Source organism: Gopherus flavomarginatus, chromosome 3 (assembly GCF_025201925.1).
Source record: "Gopherus flavomarginatus isolate rGopFla2 chromosome 3, rGopFla2.mat.asm, whole genome shotgun sequence".
NCBI lineage: Eukaryota > Metazoa > Chordata > Testudines > Testudinidae > Gopherus > Gopherus flavomarginatus.
In genome coordinates, this window is record NC_066619.1 from 197423614 (window position 1) to 197438326 (window position 14713).

General features: G+C 39.5%; 1 protein-coding gene across 6 annotated transcripts in view; it reads right to left on the reverse strand.

Annotated features, from left to right (window-relative positions):
• Positions 1-515: 515 nt before the first annotated feature.
• Positions 516-14713, reverse strand: part of OTUD4 (OTU deubiquitinase 4) — a 50710-nt gene continuing 36512 nt past the window's right edge. For all 6 annotated transcript variants that reach the window (XM_050946238.1, XM_050946234.1, XM_050946236.1 and 3 more), the window contains 4 exons: positions 13720-13855; positions 12883-13146; positions 11849-11889; positions 516-3201 (listed from right to left, as the gene is read on the reverse strand). In XM_050946238.1, the coding sequence (XP_050802195.1) occupies positions 1948-3201; positions 11849-11889; positions 12883-13146; positions 13720-13855 (1695 nt within the window). In that variant the 3' untranslated portion in view covers positions 516-1947. The remainder of the gene's footprint in view (positions 3202-11848; positions 11890-12882; positions 13147-13719; positions 13856-14713) is intronic.

Below are 14713 nucleotides of genomic sequence, written 5' to 3' on the forward strand. Positions count from 1 at the left end.
AATGTTCCAATGCCCCTAGAATTCAGTGAGCATTGGATTGAGTTCAAAGAGCAATATTGTAAGGAGCAAGGGGGAGAAAGATACACGATATGAAAAGCAGCTTCCTTAACCTTATTAGCTAACCATCACCCCATTATTTTATGTAACCACTGAATATGAATAGGGAAGCAAAAACTTAGTTATTACATCCCTCCAGTGTTCATTTTTAATAGCACCCTTGCATGCTAAACCTAATTTCTAAATACATTTCCACTCAAATTGATTTAAATATTTTTCTTGCTCAGGTAAAAAACAGTACAGCCTTTACAATTTCCATTTATAAATGCACTCTAATGTATATTTTGCTAAAAGCATCTAAATGTTAGTTGCTATTCAGTGCTGATTAAGAGTTCAGCTCAGTAGCCACAAACATAGTAGCAATTCACCAAGTTCTACTAATATAACAGAACCAGAAGATTCACCATGTTATTATATGAGTGGTTTTATATAGTTAAAAAAAAGTGAACAGACAAACATTTATTTTTAATTAGGTGTTTTATACATGGCATGCATCTGAAAAGAATTGCTTCGTCACATGTATAACAGTATCACTCAAGTTTCCTGATCAAAGGTATACAATCTCAGACATGAATAAAAGGGCACCATCACCTTTTACACTGGTATATACAGAGATATAAAAATATACACAACTGTTAATTTTACAAAGCAACAGAGCTGAGTGAATAGTGTGCACACTGCACTCTCTCTGAGATTGGATAGCTGAATATCCCAACTGCAAAGGCAATAATCAGGAACACTGCAGAGATCATCTAAGAGTCAGAAGAAACAGCAATCAGAACTCTGACACAGTGTAAAAATAAGGCAGAAGCCGCTTTCTTCTGAATTCTGGAGAATATATTTTGAAAACCACATCTATCTTGTTTTTAAAAAGTAGTTCCAGCAATGAGTTGTACATGCAAAGCATAACCAATTTGCATCAACAGTGCAACAACAAAAAAGCTCAACAGTAGCTCATCATACAAACTTAAAAAAAAAAAATGTAACATGTATTTTATGCATCTCTGCTCACAAAATATTTAGGATTTGTCAGTGCATTAGTGTTAAAGTGGCATTAAAAAATTCTGCTATTATAACAGATGCAGAATATTTTGGAAATGCATAGCATCTACGTTTTTATTGTCTTTGTAAATATTTAATTGGCATAGGCACCATTATAGTCACACCAGTGTTAAGAATTTTTGGTGGAAACAGTCATTCCACTAAATTTCCTATCGATTCACACACAGCTATTCTTGACTGCTTGTCTCAATTTTGATTTCACCAAATGCTTTTTAAAATTCAAAAATATACCCTATGAATATTAAAAGAATTATATACAGCATATCTAAGACACAGTTAGCTGACTGCCATAGATGTAACACATTAAAGAGAAACATTCAAGTTTGACAGATTTTGAGATGAAAGGCCTTTGGGTTGGAAGCATATCAAAAACAACAGTGTGGGAGGCTGAGTACTCCTTTAGCTCAGTTTAGAACTAAGGCATTGTATGATAATATACATTTATATTTGGTGCAACACTACATCAGTTTTAGAACCGAGATCACGTCAAATACTATATTTGTGTCATTCCAGTAAACATTTTAATATTTATCATTTTATTGTACCACAAACTGAAACCTCTAAGGAAAATTTTCAGTACTAAACTGTACTGTTTTTATACTTTAAAAAACAAATTTTCTACTTCCAGAATTTGAAAAAATTCCTAAACTGAAACAATGTTTAATTGCCATGAAACTTAATGCTAGGACTAGGAGTTCGTTTCCCCTCAGGCCTTACTTTGAGGTTACAAGTGTTCCCTATCTTAAAACAAAAGAAAAAGCTGGGAAGATTTTAGAAGTCTCTCCTTGAAATTTGTATTGGCATTTGAAACTTTCTAAGAAGACATGCTTATGCTAGATGCCCCCTCTGATTATCTCCCATGATTGCCCTTCTTCTATCATTTCTATATGGCCTCCCTCTAAAATTTCGGTGATACTGGTAACCTTCATCTCTGCTTCTGTTGGGTGGTCCTTTCCAAGCTTCTTCGTTTCTTGGGTACTGGTATCCTCCCCTACTAGATGGGTAGCCCCATTCATTTCTTGGCCTTCTGCCACCACCATAAGTCTGATTATAAAATTGCTTGGATCTACCACTTCTCAGCATATCAGACACCTCATTTTCATCTTCAGAGCTCTCTTCCCTTGTTCTGTGCGCCCTGCTTTCTACCAAGTTGGCCTGTAAATTATCAGTAGCCTTGGAATCTCTGGCTTTCTCTGGCTTTTCCTTATGACCAGGAATATTACTTTTCATTTCATTTTTTGGTGGCTCTGTTACTGATGGTGAAGCATGTGACACCACTGTCTGCCGCTCAATCCCCTGCATCTGTGTAGAACGATTTTGTAGAGCAGCCTTCGCCTGTTTTGCAGGAGAAACAGCAGTACATATTTGCTCCATCTTAGGCACCTTGGTTGAGGTTTCATTCAAAACATCACATTCGCTGCTCAAACTAGCCCTAGGGAGAGGTATGGCACTGGAGTTACTTTCACACTCTACCTTCTGAAGATGCTCCACACAGCTTGCTACTGGAACTGGAGAACTGCATTCTTTGGCCAGATATATATTTGCTGAGGGGCTAACAGCAGCCCCTTTGTCCTCAGGTGACATAACATTAGATCTCACTACTGAATTTTCCATAAAACCCTGAAAAGGGTACCCATACCAAAAGTGAGGGAAAAAAGGAGGTGTTATTGGAACAGCTCCTAAAAATTGATTGTGTCCAAATGGTGGGTGCAGGAACATGTTTTTTCCTCTCACTGACTCATCTTGATCGGACTGAAGAGCTTGCACTGGGTTCTCAGATTCTACACAGACCTGTCCTTGACTTTCTGACACCTGAGCTGTAGATATAATCAGAGGCAATGATGGAGACCTACTGTCAGCTTCCAGACTCTGATCCTCAGATCTGGCCTCATTCTGCATAGGAAAGTGTCTGTTTGTTTGTGCAGTTTCATTTTCATTCTGGGTTGGTGGTGCCTCTTGGAACCAAGGGTTCTGAGGATATACAGGAACAGAAACTTTTGGATACATTCTACAAGAAGCTAGATAGGCCTGATGCAGAGGGTACAAATAAGAATGTGGTGCCCACATGGGACAGCTGTATGCCTGCAAAACAAAGATGTTTCAGTCTACTAAGGAATTAAAACAGATGTAAAATATCACACTGTAAAGTCATTTGTCAACTTGAAACCCGCTTAATTTATTTTAAAGGAGATGAAAGTAATTTTATATATAATATCTGCCCTCAAGTCCCTTGACCTATTTTTATGGTTTTAAAATCTTTAAAAAAAAAAACAACCCTATTGCTGTGTGAAAGGGGAAACAGTTTGACTATACAGAAAGAACGCTGTCAAAATGCTTAAACACAGACCAACAGAAAGCATAATAGAGCAAGTTAAGTTGTAGCAATGCTTTTTAAGTGTGTTCAGGTTTTCTAGATCAGCGCTCCCCAATGTGGTGCCCGCGTCCTGGCTAGGGGTCAAGCATCCGCCGAAATGCCACTGAAATTTGGCAGCATTTCGGCGGGCCACTTGATGCTGACAAGCAATGCCTCTCGATGACGCCACTTTCCGCCAACAAGCGACATCATAGAGAGGCATCGCCACTGAAATTCGGCAGCATTTCAGCGAATGCTCGACCACCGCCAGGCGCCAGACGAAAAGGTTGGGGACAGCTGTTCTTTGAACACCTATGATTCAAGAAAGTATCTAGGACACTTGACCCACATATCCATTCTCTCAAAATCCTGAGGAAAAAACAGTGTTACCTCATCCTGAAACATGCACATACAGATCTGCAGACATCTGAAATGAGGTTCATTCCCACAAAATTCAAAAGCCATATTTAAGTGAGATCACATTTTGCAGCCTATTAACTGAATTTCTGTCACCACCTAATATGCGCTAACAGAAAATAGACAGTTTGCACTTACTGCAAGTACGTCTTCTCCTTTGGTCTGGGAGCTGCTGGATTATCACGTCCACTAAAAGGGCTGACGTTTCCCAGGCCTATACGGAAGGAGCCTATAGGACACCAAGAATTTTACCAGTGGCTACTTCTGTGGCATTAGTGGGCATGGTAACCCAACAGCCAGTTTCCAGACCAGGAGATTCTCTATATGAGAGAAAGAGACATATCTGCCCTCAAAGGTTGTCAGCAATTCTACTCTTTTGTTAGTGACCCATGGTACTTCAGCCAGTAGATAGTTCTTACGCAGAAGATGACAGACTACATCCTAAATAATGTTCACTGCCAGCAATGGAAATCATATCATGATCCACAAAGTGAGTTTCAAACTTAGGTCTATGAAATGAAAGCATGTTTTGAACATACATAGCAACAACATTGACTAATGGTCTGCTAAGTTTCTGTTAACCAAACCAGAGCAAAACCACTAACTTCTGTCTTTTCATTATTTAAATTATGATAGCCAAAGAGATCTTTTTTCCAGATTTGGTAATTAAAAAACCACCACAAACCATTTTACTGCACAGATGACATCAGGTGTACTAAGTTTGAGACTAGAGCTAGTTTGTACAATAAAGTTTGAAAAATTACCTTCCCTAAACTTTTTTAAGTGCAGAATGGAAATGCTTATACAGCACTTACTACAATGGTATATGTGGTGCATCTCTAGTTAAACAAAAATCTTTATTTAAGCTGAATTTAAAATTGAGAGACTATGTCATTACCTTAAACTGGGTAGAATACGCAGGCTTGGGGGTGATTTAGGGTTTGAATATATGGGAAAATTTATTGAGATAGATAGATTAGATAGAGCTGTATAATTTCCCATGTGGGCATGTATTCTGAAATAACACTACCTTTTCTGGTTTAATTTATACCACTTCCAAAGTGAAAGGCTAAACTGGAAAAAGGCATTCTTATTCCAAAACAAGTGTGTTCACATAGGCAGTTATACTGGTATACAAATATGCTGATAAATTTCCCCATTTAGACTAGCCCTTACAAGAATGCTCCAGTTAAACAACCACAGTCAGAAACCCAAGAAATTACCTGTTAAGGTAATATAGGAAAGAAACCCAAAATATTTTAGAGTATGGAAAGAATCAGTTATGGTCACACAGCATTGTTAACTGTCCCTATAGCAACACCAGTCTCTTATCTTCCCTTCTTTGTTTCTTTCAAACCTAAGTTTCATTATTTTTGAACCATGAATTTTTCTAAAGGATTTGGAAGTCCACAGCCATAGGCTGCAAATGTCAGGAAAGTCTACTGTACTGGTACAGTGACGGTACAGTCATAAACATCCTCCCATTTCCCCATAGTCATCCTTTTTCATAATAGCTTAAAGTACTTTGCAGACAACTAGAGACATCTTAAATTTGTAGATGCACTACACTTAAAATGCTTGCAGATGAACTATTGAATGTACCCCAACAGAGAGCACTGGTTTTATACATACATACATATAATATATCATGCTTCACCACCACCCTCACTTTTGGTCTTTTATGCAAGTATTATGATTTCCTGATCTGGGCCTATGATGTTTGCATATATTGACACACTAACATGTAATGATGCTGATATAACTGGTAGCATATGCAATCTTAATGAAGAGTGGGAGATGACTGCCTTTTCAGTACGATACTGGTGTAACTGTCAATTTGTAAAGACGGTCTTCTGTGGGCTGTTTATGGCCATGATAAAAACTAAAGCAAGTTCAACCAATGCAGTATTCAAATCAAAGCTTTCTAGTGTTTGTGGACACCAACAAGAGGAATCTGTTTTTTGACGGATACAGTGCAGAATTTTTGGTTCTTCCTCAATACAGAAACTGAATTTTGTTTGGATGTCTCTCTGTGCATTTAAAAAGCATTGCGCAAGTGACCAGGGAGCTTTGGGAACAGGGGCTGCTAACGGGGAGTTTTGCAAGGGAGCTTGGAAGGGGAGTGGGAAGGGGGCAAGGTTCACTTGCTGTTCTTTAAAACCTGTAAAACAAACTACATTCAAAACTTCATGATTTAAACAAAACCCTTTCATTAACTACGTATCTGCAGGAGACAATGCAGGCAGAAGCCCAGTAGCAGAGTGGGGGCTATCCAGTTTATTGTGCTGAGTGCAGCATGTATGATTACCTGACCTGTCAGCAGGTGGCATATGTGTGCATTCAGTGCAAGGAGCTCTTGACCCTCAGAGACCGCGTATGGGCTTTGGAAGCCAGGGTGGAGGAACTGGAGGAGCTAAGGGAGGCAGAGAGGTATGTTGATGAGGCTTTCCGGGACACTGTGGAATTGTCCCACCTCCTGTCAGACAGCCCCTGCGCTGTTGAGGAGAATGAAAGGCCCAGGGAAGCAGAGCAGTCAATGGCAGCAGAGGGAAACTTTCCCATAGTTGGGACTCCCCCTTCCAGATGGTGTTAGGGTACCCTCTCCCACTGAGGTTACCTCTCCGGGGGAGGGAACTCCAGTCACTAGGAAAAGGCAGGTGTTAATAATGGGAGAATCGATCATTAGAACCATAGATAGTTGGGTTTGTGATGAACGGGAGAACCGTACGGTGACTTGCCTGCCTGGTGCGAAGGTTGTGGATCTCTCGAGGCATCTGGATAGACTTATGGGTAGTGCTGGGGAGGAGCCGGTCATCGCCGTACATGTAGATACCAATGACATAGGGAAGGGTAGGAGAGACGTCCTGGAGGCCAAATTTAGGCTGCTAGGGAAGAGACTGAAATCCAGGACCTCTATGGTGGCATTCTCAGAAATGTTCCCAGTTCCACGTGCAGGGCCAGGTAGGCAGGCAGAGCTTCAGAGTCTCAATGCGTGAATGAGACGATGGTGTAGAGAGGAGGGGTTTAGATTCATTAGGAACTGGGGAAACTTTTGGGATGGGGGGAGCCTATACAGGAGCAAAGGTCTCCACCTAAACCAAAGTGGAACCAGACTGCTGGCACTTAACATTAAAAAGGTTGCAGAGCAGTTTTTAAACTGGGAGATGGGGGGAAAGCCAACTGCTGCAGAGGAGCACATGAATCGGACAGAGACTTCTCTTAGAGAAGACTCTATTGATAGAGATTCTCTAGGTTATAGTCAGGAGCAGAGGATGGAAGAGGATAATTTAAGGGCCAGATCAGACGAGAAACATTCACATAAAGAATCGGACACATCAGAAAAGAGCAGACAAATAAACAGTGATAAGTTTTTAAAGTGTTTGTACATAAATGCTAGAAGTCTAAATAATAAGATGGGTGAACTAGAGTGCCTTGTGATAACGGAGGATATTGATATAATAGGCATCACAGAAACCTCGTGGACTGAGGATAATCAGTGGGACACAATCATTCCAGGGTACAAAATATATCGGAAGGCAAAACAGGTCATGGGAGGAGGAGAATGGCACTCTATGTGAAAGAAAATGTAGAATCAAATGAAGTAAAAATCTTAAGTGAATCCACATGTTCCACGGAATCTCTATGGATAGTAATTTCATACTCTAATAAGAATATAACATTAGGGATCTATTATCAACCACCTGACCAGGGCAGTGATAGTGATGATGAAATGCTAAGGAAAATTAGAGAGGCTATCAAAATTAAGAACTCAATAATAGTGAGGGATTTCAATTATCCCCATATTGACTGGGAATATGTCGCCTCAGGACAAAATGCAGAGACAAAATTTCTCGATACTTTAAATGATTGCTTCTTGAAGTAGCTGGTACGGGAATCCACAAGGGGAGAGGCTATTCTTGATTTATTCCGGAGTGGAGCACAGGAGCTGGTCCAAGAGGTAACTATAACAGGACCGCTTGGAAATAGTGAACATAAATATAACAACATTTAACATCCCTGTGATGGGAAGAACATCTCAACAGCCCAACAGTGTGGCATTTAATTTCAAAAAGGGCAACTATGCAAAAATGAGGGGGTTAGTTAAACAAATTAAAAGGTACAGTGACTAAAGTGAAATACCTGCAAGCTGCATGGACGCTTTTTAAAGACACCATAATAGAGGCCCAACTTAAATGTATACCCCAAATTAAGAAACACAGTAAAAGAACTAAAAAAGAGCCACCGTGAGTTAACCATCTAAAAGCAGCAGTGAGAGATAAAAAGGCATCTTTTAAAAAGTGGAAGTCAAATCCTAGTGAGGTAAATAGAAAGGAGCATAAACACTGCCAAATTAAGTGTAAAAATGTAATAAGGAAAGCCAAAGAGGAGTTTGAAGAACGGCTAGCCAAAAACTCAAAAGGTAATAACAAAAATTTGTATGTACATCAGAAGCAGGAAGCCTGCTAAACAACCAGTGGGGCCCCTGGATGATCGAGATACAAAAGGAGTGCTTGAAGACGATAAAGTCATTGCGGAGAAACTAAATGGGATTCTTTGCTCCAGTCTTCACGGCTGAGGATGGTAGGGAGATTCCCAAACCTGAGCCAGCTTTTGTAGGTGACATCTGAGGAACTGTCACAGATTGTAGTGTCACTAGAGGAGGTTTTGGAATTAATTGATAAACTCAACATTAACAAGTCACCAGGATCAGATGGCATTCACCCAAGAGTTCTGAAAGGACTCGATGTGAAGTTGTGGAACTAAATCTGTCCTTTAAATCTGCTTCTGTACCCCATGACTGGAAGATAGCTAATGTAACGCCAATATTTAAAAAGGACTCTAGAGGTGATCCTAGCAATTACAGACTGGTGAGTCTAACATCAGTACTGGGCAAATTAGTTGAAACAATTGTAAAGAATAAAATTGTCTGACACATAGAACATCATAAATTGTTTGGTAAAAGTCAACATGGTTTCTGTAAAGGGAAATGGTGTTGTACTAGAGTTCTTTGAAGGGGTCAACAAACATGTGGACAAGGGGGATCCAGTGGACATAGTGTACTTAGATTTCCAGAAAGCCTTTGACAAGGTCCCTCACCAAAAGCTCCTACATAAATTAAGTTGTCATGGGATGAAAGGGAAGGTCCTTTCATGGACTGAGAACTGGTTAAAAGACAGGGAACAAAGGGTAGGAATAAAATGGTAAATTCTCAGAAAGGAGGGGGTAACTAGTGGTGTTCCCCAAGGGTCAGTCCTAGGACCAATCCTATTCAACTTATTCATAAATGATTTGGAGAAAGGGGGAAAAGTGAGGTGGCAAAGTTTGCAGATGATAGTAAACTGCTCAAGATAGTTAAGACCAAAACAGACTGTGAAGAACTTCAAAAAACTCACAAAACTAAGTGATTGGGCAACAAAATGGCAAATGTAATTTAATGTGGATAAATGTAAAGTAATGCACATTGGTAAAAATAACCCCAACTATACATACAATATGATGGGGGCTAATTTAGCTACAACTAATCAGGAAAATGATCTTGGAGTCATCGTGGATAGTTCTCTGAAGACATCCACGCAGTGTGCAGAGGCAGTCAAAAGCAAACAGGATGTTAGGAATCATTAAAAAGGGGATAGAGAATAAGATGGAGAATATATTATTGCCTTTATATAAATCGATGGTACGCTCACATCTTGAATACTGCGTACAGATGTGGTCTCCTCATCCCAAAAAAGATATAGAAAAGGTTCAGAGAAGGGCAACTAAAATGATTAGGGGTTTGGAACGGGTCCCATATGAGGAGAGATTAAAGAGACTAGGATTTTTCAGCTTGGAAAAGAGGAGACTAAGAGGGGACATGATAGAGGTATATAAAATCATGAGTGATGTGGAGAAAGTAGATAAAGAAAAGTTATTTACTTATTCCCATAATACAAGAACTAGGGGCCACCAAATGAAATTAATGGGCAGCAGGTTTAAAACAATAAAAGGAAGTTCTTCACGCAGCGCACAGTCAACTTGTGGAACTCCTTGCCTGAGGAGGTTGTGAAGGCTAGGGACTCTAACAGCGTTTGAGAGAGAACTGGATAAATTCATGGAGGTTAAGTCCATTAATGGCTATTAGCCAGACTGGGGAAGGAATGGTGTCCCTAGCCTCTGTTTGTCAGAGGGTGGGGATAGATGGCAGGAGAAAGATCACTTGATCATTACCTGTTAGGTTCACTCCCTTTGGGGCACCTGGCATTGGCCACTGTCAGTAGATAGGACACTGGGCTAGATGGACCATTGGCTGACCCAGTACGGCCGTTCTTCTGTATGTCTAAATTTTCAAAATGTTTTAAATTCTTTTAATTTAAGATTAAAGTTTAAATTCCCTGTGTTTCTAACAACTACTTTTTGATAAATGGGACCCCAATTCAGATTCATGCCACTGCAATACAAAGCATCAACAACGTTCTTATAAGGTGTTTTACTTGTAAGTTCTGGCACATACTTGCAGCCTAAACTCCAGCAAAAGGATAGACTTTGAAAAGAAAGAGAGCTCATCTCTTCAGTCTTTTGGTTCTCTTTTCATGTTCCGCACCAAATGAATTATTCTGACACATTTAATTGACAAGGAATTAATTTCCTAAATATAACTTCTCCGGTCTCAAAAGTGGTTCTGTGCACGAGATTTCAACAAAATCTTTCAAACTATTTGATATAAAATTTGAGATAAGAGGAACGTTTTCAAAACATGGTAAGGGAGAGAGGGTAGCCTATTCTTATTTGAGACTTACTTTCAATTATATGCCTGACTTTGGAGTCACCACTAAAAACCTCAGTAAACACCCCTTTCACTTCCAAATTTTGCACATGTAGCCTGTTGCCAGCAGAGAACATCTTGCTCAAATTGAAGCCATTTCAGCTAGCCATTTCTAATACTGGAATTCAAACAAAACAACTCGCAGAGGCAGAAACCTGAACATTAGTCTTGTGTGCTACATCTCATTCATCCAAATCTTTTGAATAAACCTTAGCTGAAGTTATATTTGAGATAAGACGCCCAAAACCACCTTTCAAAACATGATTAACACCTATTTCCCCCACCCCCCAGTCCCATATTTAAGAACAGCTTGTCCAGGTCATTTCTAATTTAGGTAAAAATAGAGTCTGTTGCCCACAGACAACTTGAAGAGGAAAGGACTGAGACTTTTAGGAGTGGGGGCATGTGCAAAAGAAAAAGCATATAATGGAGAGCAAAATCTTAGCCTTACCTATGAATAGAATATAGTACTTTCATAAGAGAGCGCCCTCCCCCCACCCCCAAGAAAAAATTAACAGCTTGAACAAGTTGTAGCGTTCCATATGGATTTTACATATCTGTAAGAATTTTGTTTGCTTATGAAGGCTACCCAGTTGACAGTCCTAAAGACTGAAATCCTCTAACCACACAAACGGTACAGTATAAACAGCAGCAGCACAGCTTTCCCTCGTGCTGCCCTGTCAATATGTCTCACCATTGACATAGATGGACCACTTCTAGGAGTCACAGAGCTCCATCCCTATGATCCACTCAATCTTTGGTCTCTCAGCTGCCAGCCAAAAAAGTTACAATTATTGTAAAATTGTGATGGTGGTGACTTCTGTGACATGAACATCTGTCCTCTGAAAACTGTCCACCAAGTTCCTTTCCACACAGGTCACCAAACAGCCATACAATGGTAATGCTATTCTTCACTTTTGATTTGGGCTGGTTTTAAACCAGCAACTCAGAGGTAAGCAGATGTATGTTTTTCATTACCAGTTCCCTGAGCCACTCAATCCCCCTATAAAGTAGTATCATTAGTATTAATTTAAAAATAAATAAATAAAAAACCCACCACTCAGTTTTTGATTTTCTCCTACTAAAGTTGCCATTTTGGGATGTGGGAGATGGGGATTAAGTGAAAAAATATCATTGAGGAGAGTTTGGATAATTACCTTCACACCAAGATTAAAGAAAAATCGAAGAATACTTCTATCTAGAGAGGGGAAAAAAAAACATCAATTAAAGTCAATTAAAACTTTAAGAAAAATGCACACACACACACACACACACACACACACACACACACACACACACACACACACACACACACACACACACACACACACACACACACACAGCAAGTGTGAAAAATCAGGACAGAGGTGGATGGTAATAGGAGCCTATATAAGAAAAAGGGGACTGTCCCTATAAAATTGGGACATCTGGTCACCCACCCACCCACACTTTTTCCTCCCATCCAAAAATCAATCTCATCCTGTGCAAATTTTCAGCTACAGTTCTAGTAGAGCAAAGTTTAACTCTTTATATTGCTACTTCAGCTGGTTCAACTCTCCTTGGACTAATATAAGATGAACTGAAACTCAACTGCAGTTTTCAATTCCAGTTTTAATAGCTCAAGGAACCAAACTCAGTTTAAAAATGTAAGAGAGAATGTTACCAAAATGAATACACCATCCAGTCAGGTGTGGTATGTTCTACATGAACCCCTTGTATTTTTCTTTTTAACATGCTAAAATATGCTTTTTCCCAGACCAGTAAGAAAATTGCTGAGTAAAGTTCAAATTTCTGATTAAAATAACATGAGATTCCATCTGCTATTTTTCACTACCATAACAGGGAACAGATGTCTATAATATGGTCAAGGAAGTCATATTTTTTTAAATGTATGCTACACAAAACCAGACTCACCAATTTACGTTCTTGCATCAGAGAATCAGATTATGAGCCATGAAAAGTTCACAATAGAGTTATGAATATCACCACTTAAAATAATTACCATTAGCAGCACAAACTAAAAATGAACAGTACAATTTACTTATTTTTTATACAAAGAATGGTAGCACAGCAACTGTTAAACCTTTCCACACTTATAGAAACAAATTAAAGGAATACATTTCACTCTCCTTCATCCAGATTTTAAACAAAGACATTCCATTAGAAAGAGTAAAATATAAAGGTTTCCTACCTTTAGGCAGATCATCCCCAGTATTACAAAGGGAATAAGGTGGTGCAATGGCTCTCTCCCCCTTTTCATTAAAAGGGAATCCAGGGAATAATGGGTCCTGATAAGGATTCAGTGACTGAGGCAAAGGCATCAAAGGCTGGTTAACTGCTTGTATTGACACAGGAACTCCGGCAACTGGAGCAGATGTTGCCTGGGATACAACAGAATCAGGTCCAGTTGTCGGGGCCGGCATCAATGAAGAAACAGGTATTTGGGTTGGAAAACCTTAGAAAGAAATAAGAGTGAAAGAAATGAATACACACAATTTGGCTAAAGTACATTATAGAGAGAGAAGATAGCAAGTAACTGAAGGATTAAAACATCAGGAAGATGAATTATTTAGGGTGATACAGAAGCGTAGGAGTCCTGAAATGAAGCTGAGGGAAAATGAAGGCTCAATTCAAATAACTATTTTCAGAAAGGGACTGTACAGTCTATCCAAAAGTGGTAACAAAAATCTTATCACTTGCATTAGTTAAAAATACTCTTACAGAAGGCAAAAGGGAATTGAATCTTACAGCTGAATCTCTAAGTGACCCAGGCTGGAATGGAATAGTAATACTCCCCCCCACCCTCTTCCCCTTAAGAGGCAAAGGGTCATGTGAACTATTTTAATTAGCAATGACACATTTATATGGATGACTGAAGCTAACTAGGAGAGTTGCGTATCTAATTATCTTTCAATGTCTGCTTTTCAAAATCCCACCCACAGACAATTTGAAGTCATTTTTACACACGGACTGCTCTGAACATGGTACGATAAGTCTCTGAAGTAGACCAAAGAAGATTTCTTCAAACCTGTTGGTCGATAAGTTGGCTCATTTTGCCAGGCTGGCACAATGGCTGTAATAGAAGGCACTGTCGGAGGCAAATGCACCTCAGAGAAGGGTGGAGGGGGAGTTGGATTTACACATGGTAAGTGTTCTGTCAGGTTCTATAAAGCAAAGAGACCAGCTGAAGTTAGTAGGGCTCACAGATAATGCTTACTTAGAGTAAGAGCCTAAATTCCATTCCATTCACAAAGATTTGACAATCTAGACTTAACCAGGCTGCCACTGTTACAGTAGCAGAATACCATCTAGTAATATTAGCTAACAAGCTATTGACAAAATAGGAATCCTAATCGCATAGCCACCTTTGGTCTTATTAATTCAATGTGCACGGAGACCGGACTACCCTCTCATCCTAGGGGTCACCTCTCCAGAAAAGGTTGTACTGATACGATGAATAAGTAGTAAATTCAGCAACTCTCACAACTATAAATGTAGTTACAGTTTTTCACCTCCAAAAAGCAAAGCCACTGACTAAATGAAGCAAGCGGGCCTGTTCAGATACTCATCTCATACGATGATACTGTGCTACAATAGCACAGATCAGAGGATGGTAACAACCACAAAGCCTGTTGGTGCTATCAAAACATAACCAAGGTTGTTTAACAATTTTCTAGACCAGCAGAAGCTGGGAATATTATAAAGGGAATGATATTGGTCTCTGGGAAAATCACAGAAGGTGAAATAGCTGGAGGGGAAAAAAAGATACAGTGTTTAACACAAGTAGCATTCACTTAAAAGGTGGATGTGGATTAACCCCTTACTCAAACTCCTGGAATGACTCTTACAATTAAATTGCAAGATCTTTCAGATAGGGACCAGGTCTTCATATAGCACCTAGCATAATGGGTTTCCAATCCTAACTGGGGGGCTTTGGGCACTACCACAATACAAAGTAATTATCTTCAATAGCTATATGGCTGTGGTGGCAAGAATGCTCTGAGGCCTCATAACTGAAAAAC